At 35.4% G+C, this 26,488-nt stretch overlaps 1 protein-coding gene across 1 annotated transcript in view; it reads left to right on the top strand.

Moving 5' to 3' along the window:
* Positions 1-26,488, top strand: part of Efcab5 (EF-hand calcium binding domain 5) — a 141,108-nt gene that overhangs the window by 7,874 nt on the left and 106,746 nt on the right. Inside the window, exon 4 of the mRNA XM_047543377.1 lies at positions 13,418-13,994. Coding sequence (XP_047399333.1) covers positions 13,418-13,994 — 577 coding nt within the window. The remainder of the gene's footprint in view (positions 1-13,417; positions 13,995-26,488) is intronic.

The following is a 26,488-nucleotide window of genomic DNA, read 5'->3' as shown; positions in this document are numbered from 1 at the left end:
TTTATTTATATACAGTGCTGAAAATCTAACCCAGTGTCTCACACATGCTAGGCAAGTGCTCTACCACTGAGCTACAACTCCAGCCTCAGAGTATTAGTTTTTAGATAATTTTAAGGCAGCAAAACGTTTTTATCCAAATTAAATATTATAATGTTATCCAATTATGTAAAATAAATTGGAGCACAGGTGCTAAGGGTACAAATTCTTACTGTCCTATGGCCTTTGAAGCTCCTTTTTAGGATCCTGAGAAGCATATTTCAAAAACTACTGCTCCACAACAGGAATTCTTACTTTTATTGATGATCTTCTAAACTGGCACCACTATAGAAAATAATTTAATAATATCTCATTGAACTAATTAAAATGCTTATACCTATGAACCTGTGTTTTAGTCCATTCCTGTTGCTATGACAGAATATCACAGACAGGGTAATTTATAAACATCATAAATTTATTGCTCATATTTATCTAAGCTGGGAAGTCTAAGATTAAGGCACTGGGCAGGCTCTGCGTCTGGTGAGGGCTTAGTCTCTTCTTCTAGGATGGTGCTTGAATGCTATGTCCTCACATGGCAGAAAAGATAGAAGAGCAATAAAAAGGGACTAGATACTTCCCACCAGTCCTTTTATAAGCGTACTAATTTCATTGTAGAGAGAAGAGTCCTCATGACTTGATCTCTTCTCCAAAGGCCCTCACCTCTTAATACTAACCCGTTGAGTCTTAGGTTCCAACGTATGAATTTTTTTAAAATTTTAGTTTATTTTAATTGTAAACAAATGGGATACATGTTGTTTCTGTTTGTACATGGAGTAACAGCATACCATTTGCGTAATCATATATTTACATAGGGTAATGATGTTTGATTCATTCTGTTATTTTTTACATCCCCCCCACTCCTCCCACCCCTTTTTTCCCTCTATACAGTCCCTCCTTCCTCCATTCTTGCCCCCCTCCCACCCCCCATTATGTGTCATCATCCGCTTATCAGCGGGATCATTCATCCTTTGGTTTTTTTGAGATTGGCTTATCTCACTTAGCAAGATATTCTCCAATTTCATCCATTTGCCTGCAAATGCCATAATTTTATTATTCTTTATATCCGAGTAATATTCCATTGTATATATTTACCACAGTTTCTTTATCCATTCATCAATTGAAGGACATCTAGGTTGGTTCCACAGTCTGGCTATTGTGAATTGAGCAGCTATGAACATTGTTGTGGCTGTATCTCTCCAGTATGCTGATTTTAAGTCCTTTGGGTATAGGTCGAGGAGTGGGATAGCTGGGTCAAATGGTGGGTCCATTCCAAGTTTTCTAAGGAATCTCCACACTGCTTTCCAGAGTGGCTGCACTAATTTGCATCCCCACCAGCAATGTATGAGTGTTCTTTTTTCCCCACATCCTCGCCAACACCTATTGTTGCTTGCATTCTTGATAATCGCCATTCTAATTGGGGTGAGATGGAATCTTAGTGTAGTTTTGATTTGCATTTCTCTTATTACTAAAGATGTTGAACATTTTTTCACATGTTTGTTGATTGCTTGTAGATCTTCTGTGAAGTGTCTGTTCAAATCCTTAGCCCATTTGTTGATTGGGTTATTTGTATTCTTGGTGTAGAGTTTTTTGAGTTCTTTATATATTCTGGAAATTAGTGCTCTATCTGAAGTATGAATGGCAAAGATATTCTCCCACTCTGTAGGCTCTCTCTTCTTATAGCTAATAGTTTCCTTTGCTGAGAGAAAGCTATTTAGTTTGAATCTCCCAGTTATTGATTCTTGCTTTTATTTCTTGTTCTATGGGAGTCCTGTTGAGGAAGTCTGATCCTAAGCCAACAAGGTGAAGATTTGGACCTACTTTTTCTTCTATAAGATGCAGGGTCTCTGCTCTGATTTCAAGGTCCTTGATCCATTGTGAGTTGACTTTTGTGCAGGGTGAGAGATAGGGGTTTAGTTTCATTCTGTTGCATATGGATTTCCAGTTTTCCCAGCACTTGTTGAAGAGGCTATCTTTTCTCCATTACATATTTTTGGCACCTTTGTCTAGTATGAGAAAATTGTATTTATTTGGGTTTGTGTCCATGTGCTCTATTCTGTACCATTGATCTACCTGACTATTTTGGTGCCAATACCATGCTTTTTTTGTTACTATTGCTTTGTAGTATAGTTGAAGTTCTGGTATTGCAATACCCCCTATTTCATTCTTCCTGCTAAGGATTGCTTTAGCTATTCTGGGTTTCTTATTCTTCCAGATGAATTTCATGATTGCTTGCTCTATTTCTGTAAGGTACATCATTGGGATTTTTTTTTTTTTTTTTTTTGTGGTATTGGGGATCGAACTCAGGGCCTTGTGCTTGCAAGGCAAGCACTCTACCAGCTATCTCTCCAGCCGACATCATTGGGATTTTAATTGGAATTGCATTGAATCTGTATAGCACTTTTGGTAGTATGGCCATTTTGACAATATTAATTCTTCCTATCCAAGAACATGGGAGATCTTTCCATCTTCTAAGGTCTTCCTCAATTTCTTTCTTCAATGTTTTGAAGTTTTCATTGTAGAGATCTTTTACCTCTTTGGTTAGATTGATTCCCAAGTATTTTATTTTTTTTTTTTTGAGGCTATTGCAAATGGAGTTGTTTTCCTTATTTCCCTTTCAGCTGTTTCGTTGCTTGCATATAAAAATGCTTTAGATTTATGCATGTTGATTTTATAGCCTGCTATTTTGCTGAATTCATTGATGAGGTCTAGAAGTTTTCTGGAGGAGTTTTCTGGATCCTCTAAATATAGACTTATGTCATCAGCAAATAGTGACAGCTTAAGTTCCTCTTTTCCTATTCGTATCCCTTTAATTTCTTTAGACTGCCTAATTGTTCTGGCTAGTGTTTCGAGGACAATGTTGAATAGAAGTGGTGAAAGAGGACATCCTTGTCTTGTTCCCGTTTTTAAAGGGAATGGTTTCAGTTTTTCTCCATTAAGAATGATGTTGGCCTTGGGCTTAGCATAAATAGCCTTTACAATATTCAGGTATGTTCCTACTATCCCTATTTTTTCTAGTGTTTTGAGCATGAAGGGGTGTTGTATTTTGTCGAACACTTTTTCTGTGTCAATTGATATAACCATATGATTCTTATCCTTAAGTCTATTGACATGGTGGATTACGTTTATTGATTTACGAATGTTAAACCATCCTTGCATTCCAGGGATGAACCCCAGTTGATCGTGGTGCACAATTTTCTTAATATGATTTTGGATACGGTTTGCCAATATTTTGTTAAGGATCTTTGCATCTATATTCATCAAGGATATTGGTCTAAAATTTTCTTTCCTTGATGTGTCTTTGCCTGGTTTGGGTATGAGGGTGATATTAGCTTCATAGAATGAGTTTGGTAGGGTACTCTCCTTTTCTATTTCCTGGAATACTTTGAGAAGTATTGGAATGAGTTCTTCTTTGAAGGTCTTGTAGAACTCGGCTGGGAATCCATCTGGTCCTGGGCTTTTCTTGGATGGTAGATTTTTAATGACTTTTTCTATTTCATTGCTTGATACTGATCTGTTTAAATTGTATATGTCCTCCTGGTTCAGTTTGGGAGGAGCATATGTCTCTAGAAATTTGTCAATGTCTTCGGTAGTTTCTATTTTGTTGGAATACAGATTTTCAAAGTAGCTTCTCATTATGTTATGTATCTCAGTGGTGTCTGTCGTGATATTTCCTTTTTCATCACGAATTTTAGTAATTTGAGTTTTCTCTCTCCTTCTCTTTGTTAGTGTGGCTAAGGATTTGTCTATTTTGTTTACTTTCTCAAAGAACCAACTTTTTGTTTTGTCAATTTTTTGAATTGTTTCATTTGTTTCAATTTCATTGATTTCAGCTCTGATTCTAATTATTTCCTGTCTTCTACTACTTTTGCTGTTATTCTGTTCTTCTTTTTCTAGGGCTTTGAGCTGTAATGTTAGGTCATTAAGTTGTTGACTTTTCATTCTTTTCTGGAATGCATTCCATGCAATGAATTTTCCTCTTAGCACCGCTCTCATAATGTCCCAGAGATTTTGGTATGTTGTATCGTCGTTCTCATTGACCTGTAAGAATTTTTTAATCTCCTCCCTGATGTTTTCTGTATCCATGTTTCATTCAATCGCATATTATTTAGTCTCCAGGTGTTGGAGTAATTTCTGTTTTTTATTTTGTCATTGATTTCTACTCTCAGTCCATTATGATCTGATAGAACACAAGGCAGTATCTCTAATTTTTTGCATTTCCTAAGGGCTGCTTTGTGGCATAACATATGGTTTATTTTCAAGAAGTTTCCATGTGCTGCTGAGAAGAAAGTGAATTTGCTCGTTGATGGATGGAATATTCTATATATGTCTATTAAGTCTAGGTTATTGATTGTGCTATTGAGTTCTATGTTTTCTTTGGTTGGTTAAAGTCACCCAGAATTATTGTGTTGTGGTCTGTTTGATTCCTGAAATTGAGAAGGATTTGTTTGATGTACAGGGATGCACCATTGTTTGGGGCATAAATATTTACTATCGCTATGTCTTCCTGATTTATGTTTCCCTTAAGCAGTAACAAATGTCCTTCTTTATCCCTTCTGACTAACTTTGGCTTGAAGTCCACTTTATCTGATATAAGGATGGAAACCCCCGCTTTTTTACTGGGTCCATGTGCGTGGTAGGTTCTTTCCCATCCTTTCACCTTTAGTCTGTGGATGTCTTTTTCTATGAGATGAGTCTCTTGCAGGCAGCATATTGTTGGGTCTTTCTTTTTAATCCATTCTGCTAGTCTATGTCTTTTGATTGTTGAGTTTAGGCCATTAACATTCAGGGTTATTATTGAGATATGATTTGTATTCCCAGTCATTTGACTTATTTTTGGTTTTTAGTTTGGCTTGGTTTCTCCTTTGAGTGGTTTTTCTCTAAGGTAGTTCCTCCTTTTACTGACCTCCATTGTTGTTTTTCATTTCCTCCTCATGGAATATTTTGTTGAGAATTCTGTAGCACAGGCTTTCTATTTGTAAATTCTTTTAACTTTTGTTTATCATGGAAGGATTTTATTTCATCTTCAAATCTGAAGGTTAGTTTTTCTGGGTATAGGATTCTTGGTTGGCAACCATGTTCTTTCAGAGCTTGAAATATATTGTTCCAGGCCCTTCTAGCTTTTAGAGTCTGGGTTGAGAAGTCGGCTGCTATCCGTATTGGTCTCCCTCTATATGTAATCTGATGCTTTTCTCTCACGGCCTTCAAAATCCTATCATTATTTTAAATGTTAGGCATTTTCATTATAATGTGCCTTGGTGTGGATCTGTTGTGATTTTGTGCATTTGGTGTTCTGTAAGCCTCTTGGGAAATTTTCTGATATTATTTCATTGAATAGGTTGTTCATTCCTTTGGTTTGTATCTCTGTGCCTTTCTCAATCGCAATAATTCTTAAATTTGGTCTTTTCATGATGTCTCATAGTTCTTGGAAATTCTGTTCATGATTTCTTACCATCTTCTCTGTTTGGGCAACTTTATTTTCAAGATTAAATATTTTGTCTTCATTGTCTGAGGTTCTGTCTTCCAAGTGGTCTAGTCTTTTGGTGATGCTTTCCATTGAGTTTTTTATTTGGTTTATTGTTTCCTTCATTTCAAGGATTTCCGTTGGATTTTTTTTGAGAATCTCTGTCTCTTTGTTGAAATGATCTTTTGCTTCTTGCAGTTGCTCTTTCAGCTTATTGGTATTATCATTCCTTGCCTGCATTTGCTCTCTTATCTCATCCTTTGCTTTGCGAATTATCTTAATCATGTATAATCTGAAGTCTTTTTCTGACATTTCTTCTAACATACTGTCATTGGATTCTATTAATATAGAATCTAGATTTGTTTGGATCATTTTCTTCCCTTGTTTTTTCATGTTGTTCATGTGTCTTCCCCTCTAGCAGTGCAGATCTGGGGTATTGCAGATTTCCCCCTATAGGCTTATAGTGGCCCTATAGGTTTCCAAAACCCTTTCTTTAAGGGGAGATCAATATTAGCAGTGCCCAATTCAGACACTATGCAATCCTAGACCAAATAGCTCCTATGAGGACAATAACAAAATTGTCATAATAAACAGAATGAGTTCAAATATTATCTTCAGTAAAACAAACAGATTTGCAATAAGGTCTGCAGTTTCTAATGGAGGACAAAGAGAATGCAGAGGGATGTAGGATATAGCTGTTAATGGGATAAGAAAAGAATATACAGAAGTTCTAGATAATAGAAAGGGTGAGAGTGTAATCAAAAGAAATTGGATGTTAGCATGCAAAAAAGGGAGAAAGAGACTCTGAGGGAACAGGTAAACAAAAGGAAAAGAGAGCAAGAAAAGTAAAGAAATAAAAACTTAAAATTTTTCCATAAGGAGAAAAAAGGAAATCTACAGTATAACAGTCATATAGTAAGGAAACCTCCCAGTCTTTAGCAGCCTGATGCATGAGAGGTACCTGACAATGATCTTCAAGCCTCCAGCAGGTGTCGCAGGATGGGATTTGCCCCACCTAAAGATCAGAGCTCCGGCTTCCAGGATTATCCAAGATGGCCGCTCTGGCTTTGAAATGTGTTGGCAAATGGGGAGCTGCAGCTCAGGGTGTGGACGTGGTCCGCTGGAGGTTCTGGAGGTGGGGTGCAGTTGGTCAGGCAGGGGTCCTGGAGGTTGGGTGTGTTTGGTGTGGTTGCAGGATCCTGGAGGCTGGGTGCAATCAGTCAGTCTGGGATCCCAGTGATAGGGCGAGTCAGTTGGTCTGGGGGTCCTGGCAGCAGGGAGCAGTCAGCCGATGTGAGGGCCCCAGAGGCAGGGAGTGATAGGTCGGGCTGAGGGATCCTGGAGATGGGGTCAGTCCGGCCAGGGGTCCTACGGGGCCTGGCTGTTGTCTCAAAATGGCGGCAGCCACGTGTAATCAGACGTGCAGGTACTGTCACAGTGAACTTCAAGGCAACAGCAGGCAGTTGGTGCTCAACTGGTGGTCAGCGATCAGTTCGCTGACTGTGGTCGGACGACTGGGAGGTGAACCTCGTGCGTTGGGTAATGGATAGGTGAAAGGCAGGCAATGGACAGTTGAGAGGCAGGCAAATGGTGGATGATAGGCGCCTGACAGTGAGCAATCTGCACTCAAAAAAGGCGTCCATATGCTGGCAGAATGCAGGTGATCACAGCAGACAAATGGGGTAAACAGCAGGGGATCAATATGCAGCAAAAACTGCCTCACCAAGAAACAGATATCCTCTCCTTGAAACCGGAGTCACAGAGAGACAAGGAACGCAGCCTCCCTCTAGTCCGCCATCTTGGAATTCTCCAACATATTAATTTTGAAGAGAAGCAAACATTCAAACCACAGTACCCTGCAAATCTTAATAATACACTCTAAAGAAACACATATGTGCACAAGAAGATACATGCAATAATTTTCATACTAGGATTGTCTGTTATAGCAAAACCAAAATAAAACTAGAAACAACTCAATCTCTATCCAAATGAGAATGAATGAATATATTATGATACAATGATTTAATGAAAATTATGAAATAGTGAAAAATGCATATATCATTAAATTAATTTTCCATATATAATTTTAAGTATAAAAAAGGCTACAGAATACACATGATATAAAATCATTTTTATAAAATTAAAAAATAACAACAGTATTATATTACTTAGATATGATAACACAAACAAATACATGGAAATGATGAACATGAAACTCAGAATAATATTTCTTTCAAAGTTTAAATATATGAGAGGCCTTAATATATATGTCATTTTTTCATATGCTAGGAATAGATAAATGGCTACTTTTCATCATTATATTTTTGGATCTTAAATATTTCATAATGACTAAGGTTAGAAGAACCCATTGCTCTAAAGTTATAGAGGCTCTGGTCTCTTGCCCTTTAATTGTAGTAGTATTATTTAGTGAGAGTTATTAATGATTGAAGTGTGTCTCAATAACTACTTTCTAGTTGCATTAAAAATAATTAGTATAGAAATAATTTTCAGATGTAGTTCTGGTTTTTCTCTGTATCCACAAAGTAATAGAAGTAAAATGCTTCAACATACATTGTCCTGATTCTACTGGGATTTGATTGGGCACTGATATTCTTCTTCAGTGAATATTTCAAAAGAACTGAAACTAGGGCTGGGATATAGCTCAGTGGTAAAGCATTTGCCTTGCATGTGGAAAGCTCTGGGTTTGAACCCCAGTTTCAAAATGAAAAAAAAAAAAACAAAAACTGAAACTACTTTATAGCTATGCCAGAAAAAAAAAAAACTTAAAATTCCTATTAATTCCTCCATTCCAATTGCCTCAGCAATCATGTGTAGAAAAAAATTATCCAATAGCTTATTGTTCAGAGCCTGAGTTGACAATGTCTTACGAACCCAGAACAAGCGACCCAGTTGTACTAGGAAGAAGAAGCCATGTAATTTATATGCTGATGCTATGAAAATATGTGATTTTTAATCTCTGATAAACTTTGAATATTACTTGGAAATATACCTATGCATTTGTAGTCTGCTCCTTTCCACCCCCACAACAGTTATTTCAAAATTTTATCTTCTCCATTAAGTCCATGATCCTACCATTCCTTGGGTTTAGCAATATTTATTTTATTCCACAAAAAATAGAGGTTGTTAGATGGAATTCTCCCAACTTACATGCCACCTCAGTTTAGTGTAAGAAACATCTTATCTCATCCAAGGCTATTATGTATTTTGACCTCCTGCATTTCTTCCTCAGGCCCTGAGGCTCATCATCTAATCTCTCTCCTGTCTAGTCTATTTTTCTTCCTACTTTGCCTTCTGCCTCTAAAACTCTAAATAAAGTCAAATCTATCCCATATTTAAAGAAATCCTTCCTCATCAGAAGAAAAAAGAGAAAGAAATGAATCTTTTCTTTCTCAGTCTCATTCTTTGTAATAATTTTTCCACTCATTCACTCTGCACTTTACCTTGAAGTTCCTCTTCAACCCACTATAGTCTAGGTTCCATTCTCATCATAGCAACCACTCCCCCTAGGTTCCATTCTTAAACACAGAAATTGTTTAGTGAAAACAACTGAGTGCTAAATCAAATGTATTCTTCCCACTTCTTGTATCATTTGACATTTCCGCAGCATTTGACACTGTTGACTACTTTGAGTGATATATCTTTTTCGTCTACTCAGTATATTTGGGGATGGGGATCATGCTGGCCCTTTAGATCTAGGAATAGATGGTGATGCAAATCTGAGCAATCAGAATGCTCTGTGGATGGTTCAGAAATAGACATATAATGTATGCCAAGTCAATTAAAACTTTTCTCAGATTTTTTTAAACTGGAATTTAATGGCAAATATCTTTCGAAAGTCAGTAATTACATGGATCATGTAAATCTAAAGCTGCTGGTGACAAATTTTAAATCAAAATTTGAGAACAACCTATGTAAAAATCATTGACTCTGACGTAACTTTCCTATGTACGTATATAAATATACTACAATGAATCTCACCATTATGTGTATCCACAAGACACTAATTTAAAAAAAAAACTATAAACAGCAGAAAAATTAGTGGAAGGAAGGGAATGTTGTATGGGAGAGGGGAGGGAAAGGGAAAGTACTAAGGACTCAATTAGAGCAATTATATTCCATGCTTTTATAAGTATGTCAAAATGAATCCTCGTGTTATATATAACTAAAAAGAATCAATAAAAATAAAAACATTAATTCAACAGAGCAAAAGTGAGACTAGAGGTAGATTTCAGCTGTGTCTGAAAATAGCTATATCGCTGGCTCAGTGGTGGAGCACTTGCCTAGCATGTCTGAGGCACTGGGTTCGAGGCATCCATTATCCATTTCTCTAAGCAATTCTGGGTTTGTTTGTTTGTTTTTTTAATTTGAGAATGGTATTAGAAACCAAGATCTGAATACCAGATTTCCAAGTTCTCTTAATTTAAAAAAAAGTTCATAATATTCTTATTTCTTCTAATTTCTTTGCTCTGAGATATATGAATTATAATAGTAGAGAACAGATTTACACTTTTTCTATTAATGATATTTCCTTAGGTGGTATTAGTTATTGCATTTGTTGAATTTAGCCATGGAGATGGTTTTACTTAAATATTCCTCGTGTCTTCTGTATGTGTAATTACGTTTGCATTTGAGATTATTTGCTTGCTTTTGTGTGGATCTTTCTGTTTTTTGAAGTCTGCTGCCAGTAATTGTGGAGGAGGGGTTAGATGTGCAGACCATAAAATCTGTTGATAATTCATTTTCTGTATGTGTGTGTGTGTGTGTGTGTGTGTAAATATCATCTCTCTAGTGTAAACTTATATACTCTTGTCTCAGTGCAGGGGTAAATGTCTCTGATACCTGATGATTAGCTCAAATGGGGATGAAGGTACACAAAAAGATCAATCATTCTTCTGTTACCCTCAAAGCTGCCCCAAATTTTGCAGTGGTCTTCTGTATATTTTTATTCCTATATTTTCTTTAATCAATTGACTCCTACCTGCCTTGCATTTTTCAGAGATCCTCAAGATTTCTGACTTGCTGAAGGCCCCCTTCACGATGCCAGCATTCTTTTTTAAAAATATTTTTTAGATGTTGTTAGAGTTTTATTTTATTTATTTATATGTGGTGCTGAGAATCAAACCCAGTACCTCACACATGCTAGGCAAATGCTCCACCACTGAGCCACAACTCCAGCCTGATGCCAGCATATTACATTGGATCATATTACATTACATTACATGGATCATGTAAATCTAAAACTGCTGGTGACAAATTTTTAATCAAAATTTGAGAACAACATATGTAAAATTCTTGAATCTGACCTAACTTATGCATATTTAAAACCATACAACAGAACCTTTCCCGAAATTGCTAAAGATTTTCAGTAGGGAAGGGAAATAGGTACCTATTTTCTGTTCACCATCTTGGTCTAATATCTCCAACCTGCATTTTTTAAAAATTGTTTGCACTATTTAGTTGTAGATGGCAACAGAATACATTTGGATTCATTGTATACAAATGGAGTACGACTTTTCATTTCTGTGGTTGTATATGATGTAGAGTCACACCCATTCATGTAATCATACATGTACATAAAGTAATGATGTTTGTCTCATTCCTCCATTCTTCCCTTACCACCCACTTCTGTTATGTATCAGTATAACTTATCAGAGAAAATGTTTGGCCTTCAGTTTTTTGGGATTGGCTTATTGGCTTATTTCACTTAGCATGATATTCTCAAACTCCATCTATTTACCTGCAAATGCCATAATTTTATTCTTCTTTATGGCTGAGTAATATTCCATTGTGTGCATATACCACAGTTTCTTTAGCAATTCAACTATTGAAGGGCATCTAGGTTGGTTCCACTATCTAGCTATTGTGAATTGAGCTGCTATAAACATTGATACAGCTGTGTCTCTGTAGTATGCTGATTTTAAGTACTTTGGGTATAAACCGAGGAGTGGGATAGCTGGGTCAAATGGTGGTTCCATTCCAAGTTTTCTGAGGAATCTCTACACTGCTTTCCAGAGTGGCTGCACCAATTTGCAATCCCACCAGCAATGTATGAGTGTACCTTTTTTCCCCCACATCCTCACCAACACCCATTGTTGCTTGTATTCTTGATAATAGCCATTCTAATTGGAGTGAGATGAAATTTTAGGGTAGTTTTGATTTGAATTTCTCTAATTACTAGAGATGTTGAGCATTTTTTAATATATTTGTTGATTGATTGTATATCTTCTTCTTTGAAGTGTCTGCTCAGTTCCTTAGCCCATTTACTGATTAGGTTATTTGTATTTTCGGTGTTAAGTTTTTTGAGTGCCTTATAAATTCTGGAGATTAGTGCTCTATCTGAAGTGTGTGTGGTAAAGATTTTCTCCCACTCTGTAGGGTCTCTCTTCACACTGTTGATTGTTTCCTTTGCTGAGAAAAATCTTTTTAATACAATACCATCCCATTTATTGATTCTTGCTTTTATTTCTTGTGCTTTGGGAGTCTTGTTAAGGAAGTCTGGTCCTAAGCCTACATGATGAAGATTTGGGCCTACTTTTTCTTCTCTTTGGTGTAGGAACTCTGGTCTAATTCCTAGGTCCTTGATCCATTTTGAGTTGAGTTTTGTACAGGGTGAGAGATAGGGGTTTACTTTCATTTTGCTGCATATGAATTTCCAGTTTTCCCAGCACCATTTGTTGAAGAAACTATCTTTTCTCCATTGTATGTTTTTGGCACCTTTGTGTAGCATGAGCTAACTGTATTTATGTGGGTTTGTCTCTGTGTCTTCTATTCTATATCATTGTTCTACCTGTCTATTTTGTGTCATTTTTGTGGCTATTGCTCTGTAGTATAGTTTAAGGTCTAGTATTGTGATACCTCCTGCTTCACTCTTCCTGGTAAGGATTGCTTTGGCTATTCTGGGTCTCTTATTTTTCCAAATGAAATTCATGATTGCTTTCTCTGTTTCTGTGAGGTACATCATTGGGATCCAACCGGCATTTTAAAAGTAAAAACATGTAAAAGTCTGGAAATATAAGAATACTAGAAATATATTTGAATATATATACATGTGTGGTAAACTCTCTTTACTACCTACTGAGAACACATTTTCCCACCTGTTTGCCTGACAATGGAACCTCAATTTTGTTGGTTTTTTTTGTTTTGGTACTGAGGATTGAATCCAGGGACATTGAGGCACTGAGCCACATCCCTAGTCCTATTTTGTATTTTATTTAGAGACAGGCTCTCCCTCAGTTGCTTAGCACCTCGCTTTTGCTAAGGCTGGCTTTGATCTCTCAATCCTCCTACCTCAGCCTCCCGAGCCACTGGGATTACAGGCGTGCGCCACTAAGCCTGGCTTGAACCTCGATTTTGTAGCAGTTAGAAATCAATTGACTTGAGAAAAACTTGGTTCAACTCTAATATCAAGGAATAAATTGCTATTGGTCAAAACTATTCATAGTAATTCCATTTGTCTTTGCCAGCTACTGGTCTGTGTTGTGGACACATATCCTAATTACGGCCAATGAAATATGAAGGGAAGTCTTGAACCTCTGGGATTACAGGCATGTACCACTGCACCCAGCCCCAATTATTTTTTCTTATGAGGAAGTGATGCCTGGAGCCATAAGAGCCATTGTATGATCATAAGGTACAAGTGCAAAAAATGAACCAAGAGCAATAGAAGCAGGTTGAGTACTGAATGAGATCACTGAACTGCTGATTAACTCCTGATTAAGTCAACAGTAAATGTTTTCATGGTTCAAGTAACTATTGCCAGACTTTCTGTCACTTTTAACTGATGGTGTTCCAAAATCCGTGTAAATGGATGTACAAAACTTTTTTGTAATAATATGCTAAAATTCCATTGATTAAAATCTACTTCTAATATTTCTTACATTTCACTCTTTTTCCCCTTAGAATGTAACCTGGCGGGGCAGCCAAATGTTCCAACTAGTTCAACAAAGGCCCCTACCACTGAAATCTCAGGGAATGTTGTGATTAGAAAACCTGCAAAAGTAATTTTTTCTTCAGATGAAACTAAACCAAAATCAAAGCTCGAACAACCATGGAAGAAAAACCTTTTGGAAAGAGTGGAGGCAAGCGCCAGGAAAATGCAGCAGAAAGTAATAGATAAGGATAATATGAAGAAGGAACTGGAAAAAAAGTCTGAAAAAAAACTCCCTAAGGATAATTTGGCCAAAGAGTGGTTTAATACTGAAAGCACGACACTGAAAACTCGTGCATATTTGCTTGATAAACTTCTACCCACCTTAGTTCCTGGAATGGAAAAAATGTTAATGCAATTAGAAAAGAAGAAGATTTTGACAGATGACGACTTTCCAACCAAGTTTGACCCAATTAATTATTTGGGAGAATATTTAATGAGAAACAATCCTTATTATATCAAAGACCCAGAAATGTCTGGTTACCAGAGGGTAATGAGAGATGTCACAGAAGACCTGAAGGTACATGTTCCTGATACTATCTGCAACAGGTAAAGTTTGTACTATTTTCTTTAAAAAAAATTTTTTTTAGTTGTAGATGGACACAATACCTTTATTTTTATTTATTTATGTGGTCCTGAGGATTGAACTAAGTGCCCCATGCAGATGAGGCAAGTGCACTATCGCTGAGCCAAAACCCCAACCCCAAAATTTGTATTATTTTTGATTGATTTTCTATTTCATTACATTGAAAATCTAGTAGAACAATAATGTGAATATAAACAGAACTTCAGAAAATGATGTTATGGTTATTCAAAAAGTATTTATTGAGCTACCGCTATGTGTTTCACTTTTTTCGATGCACTGTGGAGACTAATGAAGTCCATAAAAAGTTCTTTGTATTCATAGATTTAATTGTCTCACTAGGACTCCACTTATATGTTTATTTCTCTATTTATTCTCCTTGCACTGAAAAATATGACAGTTGAGACTACCTAAAAATTTAACTTTCCAGATAGGTGATATATTCTTCTGGTTTGAAAGGCAAAATGTATAAAAAGTGGAAAATTCCCCTTCCATTCTTATCCTCCATCCACCTAGTACTCCACTTCTGCCATAGATAACTACTATTTTTAGTTTTCTATGAATCTTTATAGAGTTCCTTTATGCATACATTAGCACATACAAATATGAATTCTTAATTATCTTCCTTTTACATAAAATCATGTAATGTGAGTTACAAATATTTCCCCATTTTCCATTTGCCATTTATCTTTTGTCATGCAAGTTTTTTTTTAATTTCTGTGGAGTCAAACTTAATTTTTATTTTTCTGGCATCCATATTTTGAGTCACTGTTACATTTCAAAATATTAAAAGAATTCTCCCTTTTTTTTCTGGACTTATTATGGTTTTATTTTCATTTTAAATATTATCCATTTGGAATTTATCCTAGTAAAATATGTAAGGTAGGAATCCAACTTAATCCTTTTTTCAAATGACTACTTAGCAGTCCCAATAAAAATTGTAGAATAGTTTATTTTTGCCCCACCAATTTGAGATGAACCTTTAGTCTAAACTCCTGCATATTTTAGAGTATATTTCTGGATTTTTCCAATTCTTGTTCTGTTTGTTTCCCTTTTATGTGTGAGTACCACACTGCATTAGTCATAGAATCTTTTAATAATATTTCTATTAATCTGACAGTGCTGGTGACCATTATTTGCTCTTCTTTTTTCTAATGTCTTCTAGTTATTGTGTATTTACTTTTTATATGAACTTCAGGATTAACTTGTCTACTTGGGGGAAAGAAAATGCTCAGGAGAAGAAACCAGAACAAACCTTTATAGATATCTGATTATACGTATTAATTAACTTAGGAAATGAATGTCTTTTTAAAAAAAAAATTTCACCAGTGCTGGGAATTGAACCCAGGATTGAAACTCTTGCATACTAGTCAAGTGCTTTACCTCTGAGCTACTTCCACCTTTCCTTTTCAATTTTTGTACTTCTAACATCTTTCTCTTACCTAAATGCTTAGGAAATGAATGTCTTTTTAAAAAAATTTTTTTGTAGTTATAGATGGGCAGCATGTCTTTTATTTGTTTATTTTTATGTGGTGCTGAGGATCAAACCCAGTGCCTCACACATGGGAGGCAAGCGTTCTGCCACTGAGCCCCAGCCCCAGCCCCAGCCCCTGAAATAAATGTCTTTAATAATGATGTTTATATATGAAGACATGTGTCTTTCCACTTGCCTATTTTGTATCCATCAATGCTGACTTAAAGTTTTTTTGTTCATTTTTGCAGTACTGGGGATTGAACCCAGGAGTGCGCTACCACTGAGCTACCTTCCCAGCCCTTTTTATATTTTATTTTGAGATAGGGTCTTATTTAGTTGTCCAGGCTGGCCTTGAACTTATGATCCCCCTGCGTCAGTCTCCTACAATGCTGGGATTACAGGCATGTGCCACTGTACCTAGCTTAAAGTTTTATCATATAGTTTTTCATTTATGTTTTGTATCTCTTTTGTTAGATTTTTTACTAGTTATTATACATATACGTGTGTGTGTATATGTATATATGTGTATATATATATATTGCTATTATAAGTAGGACTTTCTTCTTTTATGGTATTTTCCATCTGAATGTAGTCTAAATAAATGAAAAATATTTCTATGTTTTTATTCCCTGCTACCTTACTGAGTTCTCTTACAGTAAAATTTTAGTTGATTTATTGCGTTTTCTAGGGAAACAACCACATTGTCTTCAAGTAAGTAGTTTTTCTTCTTCCTTTTCAATATTTGCTCATCCCCCATTCCCACCAGTGCTGGGAATTGAACCCAGGATTGAAACTCTTGCATACTAGGCAAGTGCTTTACCTCTGAGCTACTTCCCTAAACCTTTCCTTTTCAATTTTTGTACTTCTAACATCTTTCTCTTACCTAAATGCATTGGCTATTACCTCTAATACAGTATTAAATAACAGTGGTAATATGGGCATTCTTGTCTTGCTTCCTACTTTAATAGAAGTGCTTTTCTTTGCTGTTGTTACTGCTTTACCATGGGGATTTCCTTTAAATAGCAATTATAATCCATTGGAATATTTTATTACAAGAAAAATTTGTGTAGGAGCCAAAGATGTAGCTCGGTGGTAGAATATTTGCTTAACATGCACAAGACCCTAGATTTGATCCCCAGCACTGCCCCCACCAAAAAACCCCATGATTTCTGTCTTATGGAGTGATTTTTTTTTTTTTTTAATTGAGACTGAGGGCTGGGGTTGTGGCTTAGTGGTAGAGCACTTGCCTAGCATGTGTGAGGCACTGGATTCGATTCTCAGCACCACATATAAATCAATCAATCAATAAAATAAAAGTCTATCAACAACTAAAAAAAATTTTTTTTTTTTAAATTGAGACTGATTTGCCAAATGCTTTTTCAACATCTATGGAAATGATCATTTGCTTTTCACCCTAGATCCATTAATGAAGAATTTTTTATTAATAGATTTCTTAATATTGAATTACCTTGGAATTTCTGAAACAACTATCACTTGGTTGCTATGTACATTGAAATATACTTTCTTCTAGTAATACAGAATAAACATTTATTTCCTTTTAATTAAAGAATTTCAGAATTTTTTTTTGTATCTATACAAAAAAAGAGAGAGAAAGATCTGTCAACCTATCATCAGTCACTGCCAGTGGTAGCAAAAGAAAAAAAAATTTCTTTTCTGAGGAAGGGTTCTTTTTTGAGCATTATTATGAATCCAAGTATTATTGAGCATTATCATGAATCTATTCAATGTTTTTTAGTTACAGTAATATTTTTTCTTTTTCTGTTTTTGTAATGGGAATTGAACCCAGGGGCACTTTACCACTGAGCTACTTACCTACTCTTTTTTATATTGAGAGAGGGTCTCTCTCAATTGCTCAGTTGCTGTGTCTGGCCTCAAACTTTTGGTCCTCCTGCCCTGATCTGGTGAGTCCCTGGGATTACAGGCATGCATTGCTGCACATGCTCATTTTAAGTTTCTGATGTTCAAAGTACAACTTCAACTCCTTTGTTTCTTAACATTACTCCTTTAGTCTCTAAAAGAAACTTTATGCATTTTAAGGATTCCTGGACCCTTTTAATGGAGATCATTAATCTGGTAGCTGGGAGTGCTCATACATATTGTATTGTCATTGTTTCGAGGCCCTTCAGGATTAAGAAATATAATTTTTAAGTTTCACCTTAATAAAGTTTATTTTTAAAAAATATGTATGTACACACACTCACTCCAATTCAGAATAACAGGATAGAAACTCCTTTAGTGTAACAAAATCTTTATATGAAATATTCATTCAGTCTCCTTTTAACAACTATAAGGGATAGGAATATTTATTCTGTGTGTATTTTTTACTTTTTTTTTCATTTTTTAAAAAATCTTTCATGGAAAAAAAAAAAAAAGCTATGACCCCAAACCGGAATTGCCAAACACACCTACAAGGAAAATGGCAGGCACATCTAGTTTGGGCATAGATAACATGAAAGATGCAGACTGGATAATGTAAGAACAAAAACAACTCAGTTTTAGTGCATTGGTAGGCCAAAGGCTTACACAATGGGTATCTGACTCTTAAACATCACTAAATTGATCCAAGAAGAAATCAATGAAAATTTTTCTACTTACTTCATTGAAATATTACATGATATAAGCAATATAACTTTAAAATAATGAGTTCATATTGATAATTTTGTATCAAACACAATGTGTCAGGATTCTTATCTAATTTCCCTGATTTTATATTTGTATTTCTTTTTTATCTTATACTGAAAGTCTTGGTTCCTAACAACATATAAATATATAAAATAGCTTCAAAATAATAATGCCAGCAAGCATACTGATAACAAATATACTAAATGAGGTTTTAGATTTACCTGAAGCTTTATTTGGTCCTTAGACTATATCCCACTAAGTATCTGTGTATGAAAAATGATGCCATACAAAATCAGGCTTTAATTTCTTTTATACCAGAGAAACTCTTTTTTTAAACCATGACTCAAAACCATAAAAATAATGATAAATTTGATTACATAAAAGTTAAAAGCTTTTTGCTTGGCAAATTGAGTCACAACTACTGAAGTGCAAAAACACTGAAAGACAATCTGTAAATAAATGAGCATGACTGTGTTCCAATGAAAGTTTATTTATGGATACTGAATTTGAATTTCATATCATCTTTCCATGCCACAAAATATTATTCTTCATTTGATTTTTTAAAAACTATTTTTAAATGTAACAACCACTCTGAGATTTTGAGCCATAAAAAAAACAGGGAGTGGGAGCTGGGGTTGTGGCTCAGTGGTAGCATGCTCACCTAGCACATGTGAGGCCCTGGGTTCGATCCTCAGCACCACATAAAAATAAATTTTTTTTTTAAAAAGGGAAAGGTATTGTGTCCACCTACAACTAAGAAAAAAATATTAAAAAAAAAAGGCAGTGGACCAGATTTGGTTTGCTAACCCCTGGTCCAAATAATATCTACCCCACCTCTTCTAGATCTAGAAAGCAATATACTTTGAATTTCTGAACTTCTTCCCAAATCTTCATATTTTCTTTTGAATGCTTTCTGGCATGAATCCTATACATTTATGAAGGAACCTAAAATTCTTTGTGACTTGTTTTAGGGTCCTTCCTATATGAAAAACAACTAATTAGAAACTTTAGCATAATAATTTTTGGGGGGATGGGGAGCAATGCTAGGGATTGAGCCCAGGGTATTGCATATACTAGGCAAGTGTTCTATCACTGAACTACATGCATCCCCAGCCCCTAATAATTCTTTTGTAATTAGATATATATATGTCACTCTGGAACACAGGGATACATGTACAGAATTCTTATTTTCTTTTATGTTTGGGTGTGAACTTTTTAAAAAGTTTTCATTGTAGATGGACACAATACCTTTATTTTATTTATTTATTTATTTGTTTATTTTTATGTAGTGCCTCACACATACTATGCAAGCACTCTACCACTGAGCTACAACTCTAGCCCTTATAATTTTTATTTTCAAGTAAAGCAGCGTTTCTAAGACTGTAATTGCATATCAAGGACATCAAAATCATCTAGGTACTTGGTTAAATGTACAGATTCCACCTACAGGGCCCTGGGTTCCATCCCAGCACTGAAACAAAAAAGTGCATATTACTGGATTATTACTCAGACCTCCTGAATCAGAACCTATAGGAATGCATTTACACAAATTCCACAGGAGTTTGTTATGCATACTAAAATTATCAAATTCAAGAGAAACCAAATTAAGGAAGTTTTAGTACTAATGGAAAGTTCCATCGGCATGCAGGAAGCAGTATCACTGAATTTAATAAATAGCTTAAGGAACATTTCTACTCACCATCTGTTCTTACAGAGCAATATATTAGGTTACATTTAGATATATTTCTAAAAAAAGAAACACAATTTGGGAACTGGTGTCAAGATTCTAAACCAATATCCCTGCCCTTCTCTTCCTTCCCTTCCTCTTTTTCTTTCTTTTTTTTTCTTTCTTTCTGTACTAGGGATTGAACCTGGGGCCCTTAACCACTAAGCCATATCCTCAGTCCTTTTTTTATTTTATTTTGAGACAGGGTCTTGCTAAATTGCTGAGGCTGACTTGAACTCACAATTCTCTTTCCTCAACCTCCCAAGCAGCTGGTGTTATAGGCTTGGGCCACATTTTTTCAATAATGTTTCCTGAATTGGGAGTTTGAATTCTTAGGATCATTTGAGAGTCACAACTTTAGTTTCTATTGGTGAACACTTGTAGAAATTTCACAGAAGAGTTCATCAAAGATGCTTTGTTTATCTGGATTGTTAGGATTAAGGTTTCATCTCTCTAATGAAAATCCAAGATTTATATGTCATCAGATGACCATTTCAGGAACTTGCAGAATATTCAGAAATTCTAGGATGCTTTACAACAGCATGTACTGTTCCCAGTGTCTACTAACTTAAAGCTTGTATATCCAGCAGTTTTAGTAAAAATAGCCCCACTTTAGAATTCTTTGACCTGTATCATTGTGTCATTTTCAGTTCATTATAGAACATTGGAGAAGTCCATTCACTTTAGAAATGAGCATTTTCCTTATTTATATTCAGTGTAAAAAGACAAAATTTTTATTGGTTTGTCAAGACTCTGTCTTCTGTTAATAATGTTAAAAGTTGCCTCTACTTGATCAAAAAGTTTTTTTGGTTTTTTTTTGAGGTGCTGGGGATTGAACCCTGGACCTTGTGTTTGATAGGCAAGCACTCTACGAACCTGAGCTATATCCCCAGCCCCCAATCAAAAACTTTTTGTCTGTCTGCTTCCCAAGACAAAAAGGATTCATTCATTTCTGTTTGGCATCTTATAACAATAGACAGAGAAGACACTGCTTAGTTATTTGGAATAATTTTTATAGTGGTAGTCACTTAACTAAAAAATACATCACTGCTGTTTGTAGGGTTTCCATACCATATAATTTACAGCTTTTCAGTGGGGTTCCTGAAAGATAGGTATGGAATCAAAGTGAATTTTAATTTCTTTACACATGAAATTTTGCACAACTGTAAAGTAGATTAAGTTTGCTCTTCTACATGTCTTCTTCCCTCTTGGTATCTTTTCCTTTTGACAGATTCTTCCAGTACTTTGGCATGCATATTTGAAAGGTCCTTATTACCTGACTGTGAATTGATAATGAAAAATATTTGTTCTTAAAAATAAGATTATATGCTGGGCATGGTGGCGCACACCTGTAATCCCAGCAACTCGAAAGGCTAAGACAGGAGAATTGCAAGTTCAAGGCCAACCTCAGCAATTTATCACAGCCTTCAACAACTTAGTGAGACTCTGTCTCAAAATAAAAAAATAAAAAGAGCTGGGAATGTGACTCAGTAGTAAAGTGCCTCTGGGTTAAATCCCAAGTACAAAAAAAAAATTATGAACTTTTAATAACTTGCTTACGATAATGGCTACATATACTGATATATGCATTAAAATTATAAAAGTAGGCATTAAAAGGTTTAATTTTACTGTGTGATTTTTTTAAATAAAAATTTAAATAATAAGGGAAGATTATTAATTTTAGACTTTTGGACTATTTCAGAGAAACAAGGTCTATTACACTATAAATGTCCTCTCTTTTCTCTGCCAGTTCTGACATGGAAGATCCTAGAATGAGAATTCAAATGAGCCAGGAAATAGGTCTAAAGAGACCCCAAACAAAAACTTGGATCTTTTCATATGTGATGCATACCCATGGTTTGGAAATAATTGTGATCCTTGAATCTGTTGCTTATTTTGTAGTCACTAAAGGATCTGTGCTGCATCTTAAGATATGTTTTGGGCATTATTTCCAGTGACTCCTCTTTATTAACCTATGTATTAATACTAAAACATTTGATCCACAAAGAGAAAGAATCATGAAGAGGAATTCCAAAGTATTGCTTTCTCTATCACAGTTGCATAGAAGAGAAGAATAAATCAGTATAAATGCTCAGACATTAAGATGTACAAACCAGGTAAAATTTAAAAGAGGAAGAGACACATGCCTTTTTTTTATTATAATTCTCTGCAGATTAATGCACGTATGGTGTTCAAGGAACTCATACAGACTATGTGCCAAAATCCATTGTGTGTATGTTTCTGTTGGAATGTGTTATCTGCAAAAGGTTCTAAGATTTACTTTAAAGTACTTTGTATTTACAGGGGGAAAAAAAAAAACTAAAAATGTCTAACTCATCCTTACAAGTTGCCAGCACCGGGACTTGGCAAGCCAGAAAGTATGTTTCATCCTTGATAGGGTTTTCCTCAGTTGCCAGGAGACAGTGGCTTCCTAGACAGCTGTCTGCTCACTCTCCACACCAGCTGCCACCCTTTTACTGAGCCAAACCCTTGTGCTAAACTTATGCTAGGAAATCCGGCAAGTACTTCTCCACAGGTGATATGGTAATATTAATTACCTTGTCAGTCTGCACCAAATTATCAAGATTACATTAATCCAGTAAAGCATATTATGCCAAAAGTGAGTCAATAGATATTTTTTGTAGTATTTAAGTGACTATTATATCTAATAGCATGTGTAGGACTTTATATAAGTAGCTTCTAATTTTTTTCGACCTTCAATAATAATTTATATACACTAACTAGTTTCATTTTTGCCTCTGAGTGATACTTATGTGTGTATTTATCCATTATTAAGTACTTAGAAATTATTCTTTATATGAACTGAGAAATCATGGTCTCCTTAGATGACGTCCCAATATTCTGTACTCCACCCTGCAACTTGATGTTGAATGAATCTCTAACCTGCTCCTGTGATATAGAACAATCCTAATGTCAAAGAGACTGAGGTAAAGTTCAGAGTCAAGTTCTCTAGCTAAACCTGGGTTCCTGGTATAATGCCTGACAAGGTGTGGTTGATCCAAAGTAGAAACACCCAAGACTTTCCAATTCTTAGGATTTATCATGTAATTCTATTAATTCATTTTTAAACTGTCTAGTTACTGATATTCTCAAAAAGAAGATAGATTTTGCTTGTTCATTAAAGATGGTTTTCTAATGACTGAAGACCTTACATCCAACTGCCTTGATTTTTACATCTGCTGTCCTACTTCAGTCCAATGCCATCAAATCAGATGCCTCCCAGTCCCCCCACCACACCCCTGTGGGGAATATCCTCACTGTGGTGGCCTCTGTCCTGTTCATACTTCTCCAGGAAGGTGGCTCAATTAGAATTCAACCACCCATTTAGAAATAGGACATCCTCTCCATCGAGGTCAGATTACAGCAGACAGTGATAGTGAACTTAGCCCACCAAGCCTTGACGACTGCCCTGGCCAGAGACACTGCATTCTTTATGTACATAATTTTTACTATCTCACACATGTCACCCAACAATATTACCAGTCAAGCGTCCTCTCCTGGAATCCAGAGTGCCAGTTTTCTTTATCTAAAAAATTCTTCTCAAGATGGCTAATTTCTCCTTGTCTTTTAAAACTATATTCAAATACCACTTCCTCTGGGATACCTTCTGTCACATCTGGTCTCTATTAGGTACTCTTTCTATATATTTCTGAAGCACCTGTAGACTCATGTCAGTCCTTAGTATACTGCAATGTAATTGTTATTTACCTTCCCATAATCTCTTTGAAGACAAGGACTATTTTCTATAATACCAATATTTAAAACTGAGCATGTACTTGAGGAATCATGGCTCATTAAGTGCTTTTTAGATAAATGAGTTAATAATTTGAACTTATTGAGGAGTTCTCTTTACTCAGCATTTATTATGTAACTATTGAGTGCTCAATTTTGAGCTATACTTTATGGGAAAAATACAAAATTTGACTCTTATTATCAAAACCTTACATCTTCTAGTTGAGGAAATATGACTAAACTACATCCAAGGTCATCAAAACAGTCATTCATGTATATATTCTCCCTATTCCATATGTTTCTCAACCTTTCCAATAAATGGTACTTACCAAGATCACAATGTTCTCCGTGCTTTAGGACCAATAACAAGATTGCAATCCTTATTTTACTTGACCACTTAGCAATATTCATTGGTGATGATTATTTCTTTTCCTTTTTTTTCAGTGATGCGGTTCAAATTGAGGGCCTTGGCGAGCACTATACCACTGATCTCCAGCCCAGTGATGATTTTCTATCCTGAAATATTTTGCCCCTTCTCTTCCATCATGTCATACCGTTCTAGTTTTCCTTTTATTTCTCTGTTTGTTGCTTCTGAGTATCTTTGATAGATCATTCTTTTATTGTTTTTAAAAATATTTTTAGTTGTAGATGGACAGGATATCTTTATTTATTTATTTTATGTGCTGCTGAGATTCATACTCAGTGCCTCACACATGCTAGGCAAGCACTCTATCACTGAGCCACAATCCCAGCCCGACAGATCATTCTTTGCTACCTGATCTTCAAATAGTAAGACTCCATAAGACATGGCAGTTGACTTTATTCTTCTGTCACTCTATGACCCATCCCTGATTGTTCTCATCCAAGCACCTGACTTCATTTTCCATCTTTATATCTACAACTTTTAGATTTATATCTCTAACCCAATCATCATTGAGCTGTATACTAGTGCATCCAATTACCTATTCAAAATCTGCACTTGATATTTCACAAGCACCTTAATTTCAACAAGTCATTGTCTACATGGTCATCCATTCATCCAGATCCTTAAGCCAAAACCCAAGGTATCAACCTTGGATACCTTCTGCTTCTCACTGCTCATTTCTAGGTAATTATTAGGTCCCAGTAATTTTGTCTCCTTTCTCATTTTTTTTTTCATTTCCAACTTTCCCCCTAGTCTAGGCTACTGTCTCTCACCTGTACTCATGCAATAAATAGTATTTTTTAAATATAGCTTTATTTTGTTTATTTATTCATTTATTTATTTATTATGTGGTACTGAGGATTGAACCCAGTGCTTTATGCTTGCTAGGCTATCACTCTACCACTAAGCTACAACTCCAACCCCTCATGTAATAGTCTTCAAATTGGTATGTTTACAGCTTCTTTTGCCCTCTTCCAGTCTATTCTTTTGTCTGTAACTGGAATGATTTTTTAAAAAGGTAATCTTATCATTTTGTTCCCCAAAGCAAAATCTTTTAATTGGTCCATCTACTTTTAGAATAAAGATCAACATTCTTAACTAGGCCCATAAGAACTTCCTTGTCTGGCCTGGCTCTTACCTCTTTTCTCACACTCTACACTCCAGGTACACTGGATTTATTTCAGTTCTTCAAGCATCCTGTGCTTCTTCCTACCTCAGTGTCTTTACATATGGCAGTCCCTCTGTCTGTATCACTTTTCTCCTCTTCACTTTATCTTACCAAGCCTTTAGAGTTCAGTACTGATAGTACTTTATTGTGAACTGGGATCGTACCTTCCTTACATGCTCTCAGTATCCAATGTTCCTCCTTTATTGAACTAATTGCAATTGTAATGGTTGTTTCGCCTGCTATCATATAAGCAGGAACTATGTCTACCATATTCAGCATTGACTCCCAGTATCTAATGCCATGTGAAGATGCTCAGTGTTAAATTAATTAATTAATGTATTGCAATCTGGTTTCTACTTTCAGAATGCAAATTTTTTTAATTTTTGAGGTTTTCTTGGGGGGTGGTTAGATATATAAAATTATTATGAGATATGTTTTAACAAGTGATGGATGACTATAGAAGAGTCGCCTTATTTTCACACTTCCCTTAATTTGAAGTTATTGAATACTTAATTTTTAAGTCTTTGGATTATATCATAGATACTTAATGAGGATCTTGTGATAAATGTTCTTCATCATTTAAAAAAATTCCAAATAGAGGGCTGGGGTTGTGGTTCAGTGGTAGAGCACTTGCCTGGCATGTGTGATGCCCTGGGTTCAATTTTCAGTGCCACATAGAAAGAAAGAAAGAAAGGAAGGAAGGAAGGAAGGAAGGAGTCCATTTTCAACTAAAAAATTTTTTTAAAAATCCTAGTTGTCATTGACTAACCAATTATTTAGATTTTTCCTAAGACATTGTAGGAATCCTCATTTATAGTAAGATATATGTTGAATAAGCAAAAAGAAACTAAGAATTAACTAAGCATAATGGTAAAGTAGACACATATAATATATTGGATTTTCTTATGGAATACTTAGTATGGGAACAATATAGTCATACTCCCAGAATGGCAAGAAGTCTAGTTTAATTTTATGGAAAAAAAAAAAAAAAAACCACAACGCAGGATTGAGTTTATTAACTTGCCAAGCAAGGGAATACATACAAGTGAATCATTCACTGAATAGTTTTTAGAGGGGGGGAATTCAAGGTTTTTTAATTGTTAGGAAGGGAATTACATTATGGTGTAAGAATTAAAAACTATCACACGTGGACAGAGTGAGTCCATTCATAGGTCTGTATATGATTGATTAAAACAAGTGCCATTTTTTAGCAAAGAGGAGTTTTTAGATAGGTCCAATAATGTTCTAGTATACTGAGGTCACTCAAAGTTC

Source organism: Sciurus carolinensis, chromosome 3, assembly GCF_902686445.1.
Source record: "Sciurus carolinensis chromosome 3, mSciCar1.2, whole genome shotgun sequence".
NCBI lineage: Eukaryota > Metazoa > Chordata > Mammalia > Rodentia > Sciuridae > Sciurus > Sciurus carolinensis.
Note: the sequence above shows the minus strand (reverse complement) of the source record. Positions and strands in the feature narration are given on the sequence as shown.